At 54.3% G+C, this 19,011-nt stretch overlaps 1 protein-coding gene across 2 annotated transcripts in view; it reads right to left on the bottom strand.

Moving 5' to 3' along the window:
• Window positions 1-19,011, bottom strand: part of PAK4 (p21 protein (Cdc42/Rac)-activated kinase 4) — a 56,903-nt gene that overhangs the window by 918 nt on the left and 36,974 nt on the right. The window contains exons 4-10 of one of the 2 annotated variants that reach the window (XM_008583376.1): window positions 16,381-16,839; window positions 15,733-16,179; window positions 14,175-14,308; window positions 13,744-13,870; window positions 12,463-12,588; window positions 10,918-11,052; window positions 10,221-10,377 (exon numbers count right to left, since the gene is read on the bottom strand). In XM_008583376.1, the coding sequence (XP_008581598.1) occupies window positions 10,222-10,377; window positions 10,918-11,052; window positions 12,463-12,588; window positions 13,744-13,870; window positions 14,175-14,308; window positions 15,733-16,179; window positions 16,381-16,839 (1,584 nt within the window). In that variant the 3' untranslated portion in view covers window position 10,221. Of the gene's footprint in view, window positions 1-9,404; window positions 10,378-10,917; window positions 11,053-12,462; window positions 12,589-13,743; window positions 13,871-14,174; window positions 14,309-15,732; window positions 16,180-16,380; window positions 16,840-19,011 lie in introns of those variants that run through there. The other variant, XM_008583377.1, reaches the window with a different exon arrangement.

The raw sequence follows: 19,011 nt of genomic DNA, 5'->3' as shown, positions 1-19,011 counted from the left end.
GCGCTCTTTGTGTATTAATCAAATACACCCTCGAAGGCAGGGATTGTCGTTAAGCCCACTTTACAGATGTCGATACAGAGGCACAGAGAGGTGAAGTAATTTCCCCAAGATCATACAGCCTGAAAGTAGCCGATCCGGGATTTGAACCCTGGCAGTCCGGCCCCAGAATCTGTGCTCTTAGCCAGATGTGTCCCCGGGTAGGGTGGCTCAGTTTAGGGTCCAAGCTCCTCTGGCTAGGATCTGACTCCCAGGATGAGCCTTCTCACCACCTTCTGACCATGACCCCTCTCCTCAAAACCCTTCCTGGCTCCCCAGAGGCCTTGAACCAGATTCTAGTTTTCAGCTTAGTTTCTAAGTCACTTGGTGAGTTGTTCCCAAGTCAACTTGACACTGTCCCTCCCTCTCTCTTTACCTCTTAGTAGCTCCAAATTCCATAAGAAGATGCAGAACTCTTAGAAAGAAAACAGGATGGAGCCGGTGATGGCTCTGTGACAGGGACTCCTGGGTGGATTCAGTCTTTCACCATAGGTGGGAAGTCGGGCCAGGGTCTATCTTCCTCATTAGACAGGGGCAAAAACTAGAACTGCTAGAACTCCTAGAACTGCTGTAATAAATTGGCACAAACTAGGTGGTTTAAAACAACAAGTGTATCTCTCACAGTTCTGGAGGCCAAGTTTGAAATCGACTGTGGGGGCCGGCCCAGTGGCGCACTCGGTAGAGTGCGGCACTTGGGAGTGCGGTGGCGCTCCCACTGAGGGTTCGGATCCCATATAGAGACCGGTCTGCTCACTGGCTGAGCGCGGTGCGGGCGCGACACCGAGGGTTGCGATCCCGTTGCCGGTCACGAAAAAAGACAAAGAAAAGGAAAAAAAAAAAAAAAGAAAAGAAATCGACTGTGGTGGGGCTGCAGTGCCTTTGGAGGCTCTAGGGGAAATCCGTTCCTCACCTCTCCCAGGTTCTTCTGGCTGCCAGCATTCCTTGGCTGGTGGTCACATCACTCCAATCTCTGCCTCTGTGGTCACATTGCCTCCTCTCTCAAATTTCCCTCTGCCTCACTCTTACAAAGACACTTGTCGTTGAATTTAGGGTCCACCCAGATAATCCAGGATGGTCTCATCTCCAAGTCCCTAACTTAATTATATCTGCAAAGACCCTTTTTCCAAATAAAGTAGCATTCACAGGTTCCAGGGATTAGGATGTGGGTATATCTTTTGGGGGGGCCACTATTCAACCCACTACAGACAGTGATCCTTCAGGGGACAGGGACAGGCCGTGGAGAAGCAGGAGAACCTAGCTTGGTGGTTCTCAAATTTGAGGGTGCATCAGAATCCCCTGAACAGCTTGTTAGATGTACTGCTTGGGCTGCACACTCCTTGACCTTGAGTCTCTGATTCGGTAGTTCTGGGATGGGCCTGAGAATCTGCATTTCTAACAAACTCCCAGGTGATGCTGATGCCACTGGTCTGGGATCCCACTTAATAGCGACTGCCTTATCATGTGTGATATTGGACTTCTCTTCTCCAAGCCTTAGTTTCCCCAGTAGTGAGTCCTGTTTCACCCTAACTCCTGCTTGAGGTGGTCCACCCACACTCTTCCCTTGGCTCACAGTGTCCCACATTTTTGCTAGTCCTTGAGCCATCCAGCTTCCTTTCCACCCCAGGGCCTTAGCACATGCTGCCTCTCCTGCCTGCAAGGCTGCCTCATCTCTGTGCTTCCATGTCTGCCTTCATCTCCACTCAGATGTCACCTCCTCGTAATGTACACACCCTGCTTGCTTTTTTCTACTTAATACATCTTGGTGACTGTTCTCTACTGGCACATGGAAAGCGACTTGGGCCCTCCCCAGCCTAGGTAAATTTCTCACCCCTGCTATCGCCACACCCTGTTCTTTCTTTCTTGCATTTGGTATGATTTGCAAACACGTCTGCATGTGAGGATATGATCACTTGGTCATGATCTGTCTCATCCTGCCAGAATGTCAGCCTCACTGGGGCACGACCTTGGGCAGGTTTGTTTATTGTTGTCCCCAGCTCAGGGCTGACAAGTGTTGCTCTGCTTGCTAGGCAGGGAGGGCAGGAAGGCCAAGCCCCTCCACAGGAGGAAGAGGCTCTGTTCAGCCAAGGAACCATGTTTGACCTCCCCAAACCTAGCTCCCACCGTGTCTGCTGCAAAACCAGTATCACCCCCAGGAGCCAGCATGTCCCAGGGCCCAATCCTGTTGGTAGAAAGAGAGAATGGAGGGTGTCCGGGAGGGCAGGCCCCAGGGCTTGGAGTGGGGTGGGTCCTGGCTTCTCCACCAGGGCTGAAGGAGGTGGGAACGTGTAGCCAGGTCAGGAGGGGCTGAGGATGGGAGAAAGGTGGGCTGAGTTGGGTGCTGCCTCCCCCAAAATACAAACCATGGAGGTTTGGGGGTGGGGTGGAAGGGCGGTGAGCCAGCTTCACCGGCTGAGAGCCACAGAGAGGCAGGAAGGAGGCAGGATAGAAGGAAAGAAGCGAGAGGGAGAGAGAAGGAGGGAGGGAGGGAAGGATCAGAGGGATCAGACGGAGGCAGAGTCAAAGATAAAGACAAAGACAGAGCAAAGAGAGAGAAACAGAGAACCAGAAAACAGAGAGGCAGAGACACAGAGAGAGCGAGAGAGACAGACAGACTTACAGAGACTGGGGTGGGGTTGACCAGAGCCAGGGAAGGATCCAGAGGGTCAGAGATACCCAGGGCAGAGGGTGGGTGGGAGTCCAGCGGAAGGCAGGGGCTCAGGGGAAGCATAGATATATTAGATAAATTCGCCCATGTGCCAAATATAAAGCGTGTACAACATGGCTATGGTAGCCATTTGTTTCCATCAACAATGGTTCGTCTGCTCACTGGAATTCTACACAGCCGTTAACAGGAGCCAGAGGCAAGGCGGTGTGTGTGTTCTGTGCCAACGGGGAACCACCACCAAGGTACACTGTTAGGGAGGGAAAAGCATGATGCAGAAGGATGGGTACATTATGTTAACATCTGTGCAAAGTAAAAATACATCTGTATTTGCATGTAGGTATTTCCTGAGAATATGCATAAATTTTGGGAAGGAGCCACAAGAAACTTGTACCAGCGGCTGCTTCCAGGGAGGAGAATGGCAGGCTGGGGATGGAGAGGGAGGTCGACTTTTCAATTTATGCCCTTTGGAATCTTTTACATTTTGTACCATGGGCTTGGGTTACCTGTTCAAATAATGAACCAAGATTAAACATAGAATGAAAGAGAGAGAACGAGAGAGAACGAGTGCCAGAGATAAAGGTGTAGGGAGAAGGAGGGAGGAAGGGAGAAGGGAGTTTAACTTTAACCCAGCAGTCCCCAAGCTTCTAGACACCTTTAGTTTTCTAGAGAAAGGCTCTGAGCTGCCGCCACTTCCCCAAACCCCAGTTTAGGACCCTGCTTGCCACCCCACCTCATCCCCTGGCCCCTGGACCCCTTAACCCAAGTCTTCTTGGACTCCCTTCCTGAGCCTGCTTCTTGGAGCCTGAGCCACGTAAGTGACTGGTGACTGGGGAAGACAGAGGTGGATGCTTTTCTGTCCACACCTGCGGTCTCTCAGGTGGGGTAGTGAATGGAGTCCTGGCCAATTTTTCAGTGTAGCGTGGTGATTATGTGCAGAAACTCCCAGATGCAAATCCTGCCTCTACCAGTTTTTTGCTATAGGTCGGGCTGACATCTCCGTTCCTCCATCTCTCATCTGTGAAACGACACAAGGAAGGTACAGTGCTTCCACGAAGGGCTGCTAGCAGGGTTGTATTTGTTTCCAAGCGCTGCTGTAACAAATTACCACAAACTTCATGGCTTAAAACAGCAGCAATTTATTTTCGCAGAGCTCTGGAAGCCCAAGTCTGAAATCAGGGTGTTGGCAGGACCTCGCTCCCTCTGAAGCCTTGAGGGCAGAATCCTTCTTTGCCTCTTCCAGCTCCTCCTGGAAAGCTCCTGGTGTTTCCTGGCCGTGGCTGCACCATCACCCCAACCTTTGCCTCGTCTTCACGTGGCCTTCTCCTCTGGGTGCCTCAGATCTCCCTCTGCATTTCTCTTAGAAGGATTTAGGGCCCACCTGGCTAAACCAGGATGATCTCATCTCAAGATCCTTAATTTAGTCACATCTGCAAAGACCCTTTTCCTACATAAGGTCATATTCACAGGTTCCATGGGGACATATCTGTTTGGGGGACACCACTCAACCCACTCCAAGGGTTAAATGAGGTAAAAGTAGGGTCTCAGCACAGCCTCTGGAATGGTAACATTCTGATGATGTTAACTAGGACCTTGATTATGCTTGGCCCACAAGGTGGTGTTAAGTGTTTTGAATGAATTGTTGTCCTTTAAAATTCAGGAGCTTTCACATGAAAATGGGGGTTTCTCATGAAAAACAGAACATCTGGCACCATAGGGCCAAACTCCCTCAAGGCCACTGTGGCCTGAGAAGCAACTGCCCTTCAAGAAGTTGTGCATCCCACACTTCCAAGTGGTCCTTGACCACTTCACTTACTGATGTCACCTGCCTGGCTGTGGGGGCATTCGAATTTGAGACTCTTGGACCATGCTGAGGCCTGGAATTGGATCTGTCCCACTCACTGTGGCTGCCCCACCACCCAGCCCAAGGCATGGAACACAGAAGACCAATGAGGTCCTCAAGACTTTAGGCCTGGCTGTCCTACTGTGTGACCCTGGGCAAGGCACTTTCCCTCTGTGAAACTTAGTCTCTGCATCTGTGAAATGGGCCTTCCAGATAAGTTATGCGGCAACTGCAGGAGGCAGGCATAGAGTCTGGGGTTGACAATGACTTACTGTGGCACACAAACTGCTGGGTGGCCCCCTATGTCCATTCTCCGGTTCTTAATCCTGGCTGCACGTTAGAATCACCTGGATCATCTTTATCTTGAATCATTTTATCTTAGAGCAGGCCCCAATCCACACCAAAGGTGGCTGCCCTTCGCACGTAGAACGAAGCCTCCACGTCTTCGAGGCCTCCCTCTCTCCCACGGCCCTCTCTTGCTCGCTCTTTTCCATTTCTCTCTCCTCATTAGCAGCCATTCTGATATGTAAATGGATCTTTTTCTTTTGCTCTTGCAAAATGAGGACTGTCATTTTACATTCATAATTTGTCATTTATACCCCCAGTCTTATAGTATAGATCGTGTTTTCACTTTTTTGTGTCTCACTGGTGTGACATGGTCATACTTGGCCCACGGCCCCTGACGGCTGCACAGGAATCCTTGGGGTGGGCCCCTCCATTCAGCCACCTGCTCTCCTGAGGTGCACACGCATGGTGCTTGCAGCTCCCGCCCGCCACCAGCCTCATGCATGCTCCCTCGTGTCTGGGGAGAGAATTTCTTTGGGAAGTCACCCAGGAATGGAATTCTTGGGAGGTACATATGTGCAATGCTTAATTTGAATAAGCCAGACTTGTAACTTTTACCAGACTCATAGTGTTAAATGACATTTCATTATTTGAATCTGCAATTCTCTGATTACTTATGAATTTGAGCTCCTGTGTGTACCCTTCTTAACCTTTTGGGTTCTTTATTCTCTAAGTTGCCTTTGCCCATTTTTCTATTAGGGTTGCTCTCCTTTTTTTTTTTGTTTGTTTTTGAGACTGACCAGTACAGGGATCTGAACCTTTGACCTTGGTGTTACTGGCAACTGGCCAGCCTACTCTCCTTTTTTAAGATATCTTTATCAGTTATGATTTTGCAAACATTTTCTCCCATTCTGAAATCTATTACAAATGAATTCTTGATTTTGATATTATCAGCTTTTTCTTTTATAACAGGTTCCTTTGGAGTTTTGTTTAAGATGTCCTTCTTGGCCCTTGGGTCATGGAATCCTTTCCTTTTTTTTTTTGTTTGTTTGTTTTCCTTTCTGTCTTTTTTCGTGACCGGCAACGGATCGCAACCCTCAGTGTCGCGCCCATACCAGACCGGGNTCGTGTCTGGGGAGAGAATTTCTTTGGGAAGTCACCCAGGAATGGAATTCTTGGGAGGTACGTATGTGCAATGCTTAATTTGAATAAGCCAGACTTGTAACTTTTACCAGACTCATAGTGTTAAATGACATTTCATTATTTGAATCTGCAATTCTCTCATTACTTATGAATTTGAGCTCCTGTGTGTACCCTTCTTAACCTTTTGGGTTCTTTATTCTCTAAGTTGCCTTTGCCCATTTTTCTATTAGGGTTGCTCTCCTTTATTTTTTTGTTTTTGAGACTGACCAGTACAGGGATCTGAACCTTTGACCTTGGTGTTACCGGCAACTGGCCAGCCTACTCTCCTTTTTTAAGATATCTTTATCAGTTATGATTTTGCCAACATTTTCTCCCATTCTGAAATCTATTACAAATGAATTCTTGATTTTGATATTATCAGCTTTTTCTTTTATAACAGGTTCCTTTGGAGTTTTGTTTAAGATGTCCTTCTTGGCCCTTGGGTCATGGAATCCTTTCCTATATCAATTTTATAGTTTCTATAAAATCCATGACCCATCATGAGAAACATTGTCCAGGAAAACTGATAATGGAAATGTTCTCTATCTGTGCTGTTGAACCAGTAGCCACTGGCTACACGTGGCAGTCGAACATGTGAAATGTAGCTAGTGCAACTGAGGGTCTGCATGCTTAATTTTGTTTCATTTTAATTTAAAATTAAATAGCCACAAGTGGCTAGTGGCTACTGTACTAGACAACACAGGTCTAGGCTTCCGTTTTGTTGTGATATTAGGTAGGGATTCAGTTTTATTTTTCTCCATAAAATAAGCCAATTTCCCCAGCACTATTATTAAACAATCTCTTTCCTCCCTTGATTTGTGGGCTCTCCTTATCAAGTATGATGCTCCTGCATACATCTGGGTCTGCCTCTGGGTTCTGTTGTCATTAAATCAGGATTTCTAGGGTGAAGGCCACCAAATCTAATAAACAGCAGGAGTGGAGAATCACAGTTCCATAGTTAGATACAGCTGCCTAGAATAAAGGCTGCATTTCCCAGCCCCCCTTGATTCTGGGTGCAGCTGAGTGACTAAGCTCTGGCCAGTGAGGTAATGGTGCGAACTCTGGGTCAAGTCCTCATAGGGGAGTGGGGACTGCCCTCCTCTAGTGCTCCCTTCTAGTGACAGTGAGTTATCTTACACCAGGTGGGAGAGGCAACAGTCCTGGGAAGAGGTGGTTCCCAAATTTGAGCAGGCATCAGAATCCCTTGGAGGGCTTGATAAAATACAGATTGCTGGGCCTCACCCCGAATTGCTGATTCAGCGTGGGGTGGGGCCCAGGAATTTGCATTTCCAGCAAGTTCCCAGGGACGCCGCTGGTCCGGGAACCATACTCTGAAAGCCACTGGTCTGACCTGTTTGAATCCCTCATTTTTGGGTCTCTGAAAATACACCTCTGGCCTACAGGCTAACACATCCCCAATTTCCACTTCTGGGCCTTTGGGTCTGACCACCCCCCCGCAATAGTCATGCCTTGTGGAGTGCCCTGTATAGTCAATTAAATCCAGACAAAGCGAAAGCCCCAGTGCCCCATGGTTGCTGTGGCAGATGATTTGGGGTGCTTCACGGTCCACCCTGCCCTTTCAAGTGCTCCTGTTCTATGCAGACTGGAAGCCTCAGAAACAACTTTGCACAGGCTCCCCTGCCAGCTGGATCAGTAAGGTTCTGCCAGTGGGAGGCACCTGTTAAGCGTGCAGGGTGGGAAGCAGGAAGAAGCCATTCTGCTCTGGCCACAGCAGAGACAAGAGTGGCATTCTGGGGGTTTGGGTAACGCCACTGACCCCTTTTGTCCCTCCAGCCACACACAAAGCACTCTCCTCTCTTTATCTCCCAATGCTTTGTAACTAAGCAACTCCCTGTATTAAATCCCCCGTCTGAAACAACTAGAAGGGTTTGTTTTCCTGACCAGCCACTGACTGATGCTGAGGGAACCCCTTCTGCACGGTCAGCAGCAGCAGGAGGCAGCGCTGGGGGGGAAGGATGGGCCTCGAGGAGCAGCTCCCACCATGCCACCCAAAAACCATATCTTTTAAACTGCAGAGATGGTGACTGAAGGCACCAGAACAGCAGAGTTGCTGTGAAGGCAGACAGATGTGGCCGGGCAAGTGACGTTCTGTCTCTGGGTCTCTTTCTTCGGCTAGAGAGCGGCACCGCCTAGAGCTGCTCTCGATGCCCAGCGGGACCGTTCGGTGCTCGGGTGTAAGCCGAGCGGCTCTGTAATGTTCTGTTCTTCACTGCCTTTATCTGGTTTTGGAATCTCGGTCACACCAGCTTCCTAAAATTTTCTATTCTCTGGAACAACTTGTACAAGGTAGGAATTATCTGCTCCTTCACAGTTTGGTAGATCTCATTTGTAAAAGTGTTTGCATCAGAAGCTTTTTTTATTGCCCAGGTTTTTAAAACTTTTATTTATTTTTGTTTTTGGTTGTATGTGTATGTGTGGATTATTTTGGTCTTTTCTTGTTCTCTATTTCTTTTTCCCAGAAATGTACCCACTTCACCTAGGCCGCAAACACATCCCTATACAGCAATAGCTCCCTGCACTGTCATGTTTAAATCTGATTATCCATCTAGATCATATATGCACTTGGCATAGGCCCTGCCACAGACACACACTCTGATTAAGGCCAGGACTGTGGAGGGGAGGTCGCGTGACAGTGGAGGTGGTTTAAACTAACCCACGATCTCTCCACCCTCACCACTCACTTCCCACCAACACATCCAGGCTGAGGTCCCTGGTGACGATGTTGCCTGGCCACCTCTGGAGACGGAGGTTCACTCCCCGCTCTCCTACCTGCCACCCAGGAGGATGCTGCTGCCTCTGCCTACCTCTCACGGTGCTGGGGAGGATGGGAAGGAAAACCTGGCACGGCCTGAGATGCAGAAGCTGTGTTGTCGCCCCAGTCAACCGCATTCCTTCCCCATCACTGGCCTCAGCTTGGAGCGCAGCTCTGCTGATGGAGTATCTCTGAAGCGGGCAGCTCCAGTCAATCAGCCTCAGCCAGTCCACCTGCCCACTGACAAATCTGCCAAATGGCCAATTTACTAACATCAACTTGAGTATCAGTTCCTACCCACTGAACATGCTGGAGACAAAAAAACCTTTAAAAGTTTCCAGGAAATCGCAGACTTGGCAAATTGGTCTTCATGGCACATGGCCTCTGGCAAACTGGCTGCTTTCAGGGCTGGGGTTATCCACCCCCATCTGGGAAGCGGGTGGGCAGTTACTGGCTGCTTTGACATGAACTCCCCACGCACCCACCCACACCACCCACAACGCTGGTCCTGCCTTGGCTGGAATCCTGGGTCAGCCAAGCCTCACTCTCTCCTCTCCAGACCCCCTCCCCTGAAGCCCCAGCCCAAGACAGCCTGGCAGGGGCCTTCACACACCACACACACACAAAACAAGAAAATGGTTTAATTGCAAAACTAACTTGAGGGAGGGGAGCAGGGCTACGCTGACAGGGCAGGAACCTGATCCTTCAGGCAGTGGTTCTGTCCCTGGTGCTACCCCGCAGGACAGGGATCAACTGTCCCCGGGTGGGGGGACGGGCTAGTGTTATAAAATGACAATATAAATAGACTTCTAAAAAAGGAGGCTGTCCAGGTGCAGTAGTCATTTGCTGCAGAGGCTGGGGGGGGGGGGAGGCCCCGACTCTTGTGTCCCCATCCAGCCACAGGAAGGGTGTGCAGGGCTACGGGAAAAGGCCACTCTTCAGACATTCATGATCGACCCCCACAATGGCTCAGGGGGGACGAGGCTGTAGGTCAGGCAAGGTCTCAGAGACACTCACTTGCAGTCTGGAGGACAGAGGAGCAGGACCTTCGGGGCGCACACACGCACACACACACACACCTATCTCATAGTGTTCTCTCCACCCCCAGCGACCCCCGCCACGGATTTCCAGTGATGGGAGGGCCGCCTGTCCTTCCTGGAGACAGGGGAACACAGGGGAGGGCCTGTCCCGGGGAATAGAAAGGTCCTGGGAACCTCACTCACTCCCACGAGTCCCTGTGTTTTTTTTTAAAAAGTCACAAAATCAAAACCGGAGTTCAGTAGTAGGATCCCATGTACCCCTCCCCGCCCAAGCAAGGAGAGTGGTGCCACATGGAGTGTCTCCTGGGCTGGGAGGAGAGGGGAGGCTGGCCCATACTGGCCTCCGGCAGGGCAGGGACGACCCAAGGGGCTCTTTGGTTCAGGGACAGGGCGCTGGACCTCATCTGGTGCGGTTCTGGCGCATGAGGGGCACGATGCTGGCGGGCGGCCCCGCCTTGGCCAGGAATGGGTGCTTCAGCAGCTCAGCCGCTGTTGCCCGCTGGGCTGGGTCACGCACCAGCAGACGGTCCAGGAAGCCCTTCAGGGATGGCGACACCTGTGGGGGAGGGTTGGGGGGAGAGGGTCGATGGCGCTGGGTCTGAGTGCCAGCTCCACTGCTTACTTGCTGCAGGGCCACAATTTCCTCCTCTGTCAAATGGGCTGATGGCACCTACTCTCAGGGAAGGGCACAGAGGTCACGGGTGTCTGGAGCCTGACCCCAGGGGTAGCAACAAACTCAAAGGCCCCAGGGCTCCTTTACTCCCCACTTTCGTGGTTAGGCAAGGAGCTGGCAGCAGCTGGGCCCTAGAGACACCTTTCCCACCAGGGAATTCCTCCACCAGGAAGACCCAGTTCCTGTCCCTGCACTGTGCGTTCAGCCAACCAGCCTAGGCACACCTTTGTGGGCTGGTGAGGGCACAGGGAACCCCGGGGGCTTGGCCGTCTCTGCTGCTTAGTCCCCATATGGGCCTGTTTGCACAGATGCAAGGCCCAGGGCAGCAAGGGCCGGGCACACTGTAAGTGCCATCCATGCCCCAGTCCCATCCACACCCAGCTCTGCCCAGGTGCATTGTCTCCCTGCTGGCGAGAGGCCCACCTTGTGCAGGTTCTTCAGTCGGGGTGGCAGGTTGTCCCGAATCATCTTCATGGCTTTGAGGGGTGGCTCATTGAAGTAGGGGGGCTCTCCATCCACCATTTCAATCACCATTACCCCCAGTGACCAGATGTCCACCTGGGGTGGGGGAAGGGACGGTACAACTTAGTGAAAGGCGGCCAGTCCTCAGGGAAGCCCCAAGAGGGGATGGCCCCCAGTTCTGCCTTTGCCTCTTTGCTCCTGGCATCCCTGAGCCCAGAACACCCTCTTGGATGCCCAACCAGACAGCCCCCACGTACTCATCCTCCAGGGAGTCCTCTGAATGGTGCCCCCCAGCATCCCTCCCCTTTCCTTTGGCTAATCACACCCAGGTTTCCCTCCCATCCTCCCTTAGTCCCTGCTGTGTCCAGCGGTAGGTCCATGACCCAGGCTGCTGCACTGGCACAGCCAGGGCACAATGACTGGTTAAGGAATTGGCCAAGCTGAGCCAACCAGAGCCAACCCAGAGACCTTAGCCCAAATCCAGGAACACTGCGAAGCTCGTAAGTGGGGAGATGTGTCCCAGAGTTGCCACAGGGAGTCTCTGCTCCCACAAGAGGACAGCCCGCCTGAGTGAAGATGGCACTGAGAAAATCAGGGCTGGGGAGGGTCAGAGCATATGGACAGCTGTGCCTGAAGCCTGTCCACCCCAAAGTTCACAGTTCTGGAGACCAACAGCTTTCATGTTTGTTAAATCCATCTGCTCCCAGTGCCACCCTGCTCCAGCCTGAAGTCCCTCATGATGTGCTTCCCAGGGCGCCTTTCTCATCACCAGGTACTGGGTCAAGTCTTGCTGACTGACCTCAGCAAGGAATCCTCAGGGCCACAGACCACAGCTCTAAGGGCAAGGCAGGTGACGTCAGTGAGTGAAGCAGGTCAGGGTAGGCAACTAGGACGGGTAGGGACAGTGGCTAAACAAAGGCACCTGTCCTTTGAAAAGGGGAGCAGCCCCTTAGCACCACCAATTGTTGCCATGTGGGAATCTGGACACCATGCATTTAGATCTCCTGGCTTTCCAACGAAGGATGGAAATTCTGACTTTGATGTGTCAGCTCTTATTTTAAAGTGTTTGCAAGAGCGTCTTCAGACCACACCAGCTGGAAGCCTGCCAATGTTTGGCCTTTGCACCAGGCTGTGAAGCAGGGCCCCTGGCCACTTCTGCTCAGCATTTTGTTCCCACTAACAAGCACTGGGCCTGGCTCAGAATTAGTATTTAATCAATAATGAAGGAATGGGGCTGGCTGGTTAGTTTACTTGGGAGATCACGGTGCTAGTAATGGCAAGGGTCATGGGTTCGGATTTCCTTACCGGCCAGCTGCCAAAATACAAAACCAAAATAATGAAGGAATGAATGAGTACATGCATACCTACCTCCTCTGCCATGACATCACCCCTGGCGACCCATTCCCCAGACGGAGCCCCACCTCACCCCCAGTACTCAGGTGTTTCTGGACTGTTACAACATAAACGCATGCTGACAGTGGACAAGCGGGCCACCCCTGGGCTCACCTCTGGCCCATAGGGAAGACGGGAAATGAGTTCCGGGGCCATCCAGTAGGGCGTGCCAACCAGTGACTTCCTCCGTGGCACCTCCTTGCTCACCTGGGCACAGAACCCAAAGTCTGACAGCTTCACCTGGGACAGGGCAGGCAGGGTCAGTGGTGCTAGAACAGGGGGAGGGCAGCAGAGGCATCCACCTACTTAATTCCTTGGCCTTGGACACAGTCACGCTGGCTCCATTAGGCAGCCTGGAGGTTAAAGCTGGACTCCAGAGCCAGAGCTTGCCACTTCCTGGTGGGGGCACCCTCAGGCACGTCACCTCCCCCAGGATCACACAATCTACCCTCCTGACAGGCTCTGGGGGGAGCTACCAGGTTCCCTGGGGCTCTGGAGGAAGTGATCTGAGTCCTGCAGATACAAAGGCTGGGTGGGAGCTGAGACCAGTCTGGCTCTGACAAGACAGTGCCCTGGGTCCTGCTTCTCTGGAAGAAGCAAGACTTCAGGTCACAGGTTTGAGAGCAACATTGGAGACATTAGATGCCCCTCTACCTGGGAGACGTGAGATGTTCCGCAACAACCAAGTCCCCAGGACCAAGGTGGGACCCTTTCAGACCCTTGAGGATATCCATGGATCTTCTCGCCCCAGAAAACATATCCACATGGCATACATACCATTTTAGGTAACTCACAGATGTTCGCCCAGAACACATCTGGAGACCTTACATTTTCACACTCTCAGTGAAAAACAGCTCTCTCTACCTCTGCCTCTATTGACTGATGGGGCTTAACTTTCCTTGGGGGCGGGGATGGGATTACCAACTTCTATAAGAATTTGGTGAAAGCCAAAGGCCCTCTCCCACAGAAAATCATGTTCCCCTTGGATGACAAGTGCAAGTTCTGGGCACTGTAAGGCTCACCCATGGCCCCAGATTCAGAACCTTAGTCTAAAATACGGGTGACAGGACTAGGGGCCAAGCCTACCCCCAGGTGCTCAGCTGGAAGTCAGTTTTCAGCGCAGGCGGAAGCACATGGCTGAGGGCTGTGGCTGTCTGCCAAATCCGTCCCTCTGGCCCAGGGCCGTACAGTTCCCAGCGTTCTGTGCTGAAGGCAGAGCCCCGCCAGCCTGGGCCTCCCACCGACCTGGACCTCTGGCTGACTGTCCCATGAGGAACAGATGAACTTCCTGCTCCTCAAGCCACTGCACTGGGGGTCAGAGCCCACCCTAACAGCAGAGGAAACTGGGGGGAACTTGGCAGGAAGCCCAGGCACCCCGGCCACCCGCCTCCTCACCCTGCCATCATGGGTCAGCAGGATTGAGTCACTCTTGATGTCCCGGTGGATGACACCCTGGGCGTGGAGCACAGACAAGGCCTGCAGCACGGCCAGGCACACGGCAGCAATCTGCTCCTCGTTCATCCTGTATGGGGTGGTGGTAAGCAGCTGGGCACACAGGGCCCCCACCCCAGGGGTGTGAGGGGGCGCAGCCCTTCCTCGGGATGGGGGTGTGGACAGACCTCCCTTGAGGGAGAAGGAATCTAAGAAGACATGGCCCAATCCTGGGGGCCTACGGAGGACACAGCACTGCTGGCTTTGAGGACACGGCCCTACCCCAAGTGGTCTGAAGGGGACTTAGTCCTAGCACAGGAGAGGTCTGAGGGGAGCCAGCTCCATCCTAGGGAGCCTGGGGAGTCAGCAGCCTGGGTGCAGCTTCCTGGAAGTACCTGGTATGGGTGACGATGTCGGTGAGGGCACCTCCCTCCAGGAACTCCATCACCACCCAGAGCTCATCTCCCACCAGGTAGCTGTTGTACATCTCCACCACGTTCTCGTGCTGGTAGTCCCGCATGATCACCACCTAGGCCCAGGAGGCTGAGTCAGCAGAGGGAGCCAGGAAGGAGGGAGGACCACCAAGCCCCTGCCTTCAGACCCAGCTACAACCACCCACCCCCCTACCTCCCTCTCCAGCCCAGGCTGGTTCAACCTCTCACTTTTGCTCATCAGGGTCCCCCTGAACTGCCCACCCCTACTGCCAAAGCCACTCGACCTCGAAACCAGCTTGAGGCCTGACGCCCCCATCCTGGGGGTGCACCCCACCCCATGCACACACCAGTCTCTGACTAGTCCTGGGCTAGTCTCTGAGCAGCCCTGATGACCAGGCTGGTTTGGGGGAGGTAGGTAGAAAGAGTGTGTCCAAGCACAGGCGAGATAAAAAGGACAAGCAGGTATTAGGCAAGGTTAAAATAAAAGGTGTGTGTGTGTTGGAGGAAGGATGAAGAGTTCCAGGCGCAAAAGGTCCAGCAAGGGAAAGGCCTGAAGCAGGGCTGGGTGGGGAGGTGGGGCAGCAGGGGACCAGGTGAAGCAGAAGTTCATGGTACAGGGAGCACTATGACACGAGGTGGGGGAGGCGGGGCTGAAGAAGAGAGGGAGCACCGAGAGACAGGGAGGCAGGAGCGGGCACCTGGGTGACCTCCAGGCCTGACATCCTCCAGGGACTCCCGCATCAGAGTGGGCGTGGGGCAGCGTGGGCTGCTCACACAGATTCCTCTTGGGGAAGGAGCCAGGAATCTGCCTTTGTAATCGTAATGAGTTCCCCAGCAAAGAGGCCACCAAGAGCCAAGGCCAGAAGCTGGATAAACCCAAGTGCCTAGAAGGGGGCCAGGTCAACAACGGCTTCAAATGCCTGGCAAAGGGGCCAGGACTTTATCCTGAGGGCATGGGGCGGTGGAGGACGGCAAGGGTCTGTAAAGTGTGAGAGTGGCCACGGCAGGCCTGCCTGTCAGAAAGACCCCCCTCGGCTGCTGTGCGGGGCACGCTGAGGGGGAGGAATAGACAGCCTGACTGGCTGGGGGAGGAAACAGAAGGAGAGTCCTGGTCTGGAGACAGGGTTAGGGGGGCTTCCCTGAGACGGGGAGCCAGAGGAGTAGGTCTGGGGGAGATACCATGGAGGTCGGCAGGGACTCGGGTGGAGGGACCCAAAGGACACAGAGGCAGGGGTTCAGCGGGCTGAGGGACCCTGGGTCTGGGGACAGAGATGTGGGAGTGAGTATTATTAGGACACAGAGGCAGGAACCTTATACTGGGGACAAAGGAGACACCCTAATGAAGCCATGAAGAGGACAGGAGTGAGGAAAGGAGTCGGGCCTTAAAGAGCCTCTCCCACTCCCACTCCCACTCCCACCCCTCAGGGCCTGGCCCAGACGGTAGAACACAGAGAAGAAAGATGAAGGCAGGGACAAGGCAGGACAGGAGGGCCGCAGGCTGGGTGCTGCTCCTGCCCACCTCGTTGAAGAGCAGCTCGCGCCTCTGCTGCTTGCGCAGGTCCATCTTCTTGACAGCCACCAGCTTGCCTGAACTGCGCACGGTGGCGATGCACACGATGCCCGTGGAGCCCTCTCCGATCTTGATGAAGTTGTCTAGGTAGGAGCGAGGGTCACCTGGGTCCACCACCAGCTGTAGGGCAGCCCGGAACTGCTCGTGGGATACTCGCTGTGGTTCCCGCTGTGGCGAGCGGGGACCAGGGGGCCCAGGGACGGCAGGCATGGTGGGGGCAGCAGGTGCAGTGAGGGTGCGGGCGGGAGGGGCCAGCTGGGGCTCAGAGGCATGGGGACCCAGCACTCCAGGGCTGGGGGGGCCACGGGTTCGGGCAGGAGGCCGGGAGGACGAGGACTGGGGGACAGCCAGGCCCCCAGCAGATGGCCCATTAGGGACCATGTCACGATGCTCCCCCTGCAACAGAAGAAAGAGGCAGCTGTCAGTGGAGGGGCCAGGGGGCCAGCTCTGCTCCCTGAGCAGGAGAGAGGCCACAGACACATGAGTGGTCAGGATGAGAGATGCACAGTGGGGGGTGGGGGGCATGGCTGAAGCCGAAGGGTAGGGAACAGGAGGCATGGGAAGGGGACAGGGGGTACTGGGGCAGGGGTGGGTTACCTGGGCACCCCGGGATGGGTGGTCCGTATCTGCACGCGGGTACGTGTTAAAGGGCCGGCCAGCTGCCAGTTTCGCCCCACTGGCCAGACCGGCAGGCTGGGGGGTGCCAACATCAGGCCCAGAGTGGGGGCGTTTGTCCCGGGAGGAGTCCTGGGGCACCCCTGAGCCCTCCCTGGAAGACTTGGGCCTCTTCTCCGGCCCTGCCCGCCGCCTCTCACCACTGCCACCACCCGCCTCGCTGCGACCGGCCACCCGGCCTCGGCCGCCCGCCTTCTCAGGGCCCTTTCTGGCCGCAGCGGCCTGCTCCTCCAGCATCCCGTTCTCCTGGCGGGCACGGGCAGGTGGTGGCGGGCTGTCTCTCCGCAGGGAGTTGGAGCGTGTCACCGACATGTTCTCAAACTCGTCCAGCAGCAGCGTGAGCGCCCCATCCCTGGCACCCCTGCTGCCCCTCACGATGGTCTGGGGTCCAGGACAATGGAGTGGGGGCCGGGCAAGGAGGAGGGGGACACAGGACACGCACAACACAACACACACACACAGAGAGACAAGACAGAGACGAATGAAGAAATGCCATGGGGTGATGAGGGGGTGGGCAGGTGGGGGCAGGACCAGGGAGGCCTGCAGGCCCTCCTGCCACCGAGAACTCAACTGCGGGTGGCTGAAGAAGAGACCGCCCCCTGGCAGGCTGTCGACCCCCACCACCCACAGGGCTGGGTGGCGCTCTTGAGACACACCCTCCTTGTTTTTCCTCCTACTCCCAGGACTGGGGGGAGAGTCATGCCCTGTGGGGTGAAGGGGTGGGAGGGAAGAAGCCAACCCACCCCATAATGAGCCCTGGAGAGTTGCAATTACAGGATGCTGGGGCCAGGGCAGAGCTTGGGACTTCCTCTCCTGCAGGCCTCCAGGGCTGATACCCCCAAAAGCACGATCTTGGCTCCCCTGGGGATCGAGGGTGGAGTACAGGGATAGTCCAAGAGGCCTGGGCCCAAAGGAGAGGGCAAGAGGGCCCCCAGAGCAACGTGGCAAATGCAAATGCACATGGGCACCAGGCAGAGGGTCAAGTGCCCTCTGAACCCACCCAGTCCTCATCATCAGGGCCACCACCCTGTCTCCCCTGGAATGCTGAGCTGTGGCCTCCTGGGCTCCCCCGTCGCACTCCGTTCCAAGTACACGGGCCTCTTCACTGCCCCCTAAACAGGCACACTCCTACCTCAGGGCCTTGCACTGGCTATTCTCTCTGCCTGGAACATCCTCTCCCAAGTGTCCCCATGGCTCCCTCCCACCCCTCCTTCAGGTCAAAACTCGGCTTCTAAGAGAGACTTTTGCTGACCACCCATGGTCTAAAATGCCAGCCCCTGACACTCTCCAACCCCCTTCCTGCTTTCTTTTTCTTCTAGAGCACTTAACGCCCGCTGACATAAGGCATGTGTGTATCTGTCCATTGCCTGTCTCTGCCCAGTGGAATGTTCCTGAGGGCAGTGATTTTTTCTTCTTGTCTATTTCCAGTCCTGCTACTTCTCAGCACCTAGAACAGAGTCTGGCACACAAAAGGTTCTCAGTAAACATTTGCTGAACGAGTGGAGTGAGTGAGTGAGGTGGGCTGGGCAGAGGCTGCAGCGAGCCGAGAACATGGGGACCTGCCCCACTGTTGTCAATCACTGGGGGGCCAGGGCTGCCAGACGTCCTAAAGCCTGAGGACAGCCTCTAATGTGAAGAAAACAATGACCTCACAAAATCCACCTACAGGCCACAGAGTCCCTGTGTGGCCTGCCACTGCTCCTGCCTCCCCTGGGCAGGGGCTGCCAGCTTGGAAGCCTGGCCTTGCCCAAGGGCTCTGGGAAAACAAGGCAGACTCACAGTTGGTGTTAGAACAAGGGGTCCAGAGGACCCTGGGGACTGGGGAGATTCCCGGCCAAGGGCAGGAAACACAAGTGCCAAGCAGGGGTTAGATTTTGGGAGGCACCCTATTGTGGATAAAACCTACATGCAAGTGGTCATGAGGCTGGGGTGGGCCAGGTGGGGCCCACAGGCCTGAAAGAGCCAGTGCCCCACCAATGGAGGCAGTTTTCATTCAGCTGCAGCTGTGTGTCACAAGAAGCCAGATGTATAGATTGGGATGTGAGTCTCTTACTTTTTAAGTGGTGGCAAAGAAGTCAAAGTATTCAAAAGCACCCTGCATGGGCCACAGAGACACCTCCGCGGGCTGCCAGATTAATGCCCGTACTGTCTATGGCCAGCTTGCTGACCTCGGCCTCCTCCCTGCCTGGCCTGGGCTGGGCACTGGGACAGGATGAGTCAGCCCAGGTTGGCGCAGGGCACGAAGCCTGCTGATCGACAGGCACACCCATCTCCACCACTCGGAACAAATCTGGCAGGGTTCTTCCTGGCCTGCAGCCCTTCCGGGTCCCCACTGTCCTGGGGATAAAGTCCATGCTCTGAAGCTGCCTTCACCAGGCCCAGTGTGGGCTTACACCCACCATCGAGACAGCCTCAGGCCACGCATGGGCACAGGGACCCCAACTTTTAGAATTTCATATGGAGGCAGGACGGGGGTTAAGAGCATGGGCCTTGGAATCAGACCTCGGTTCAAATCCCAACCCCACCATTTTATTCAAAATGGCAAGGGGAAAA

The sequence above is a fragment of the Galeopterus variegatus genome, unplaced genomic scaffold (genome assembly GCF_000696425.1).
Source record: "Galeopterus variegatus unplaced genomic scaffold, G_variegatus-3.0.2 Scaffold2898, whole genome shotgun sequence".
Classification (NCBI taxonomy): Eukaryota; Metazoa; Chordata; class Mammalia; order Dermoptera; family Cynocephalidae; genus Galeopterus; species Galeopterus variegatus.
The sequence above is the reverse complement of the archived record's forward strand: the minus strand, read 5'-3'. Positions and strand labels throughout refer to the sequence as shown.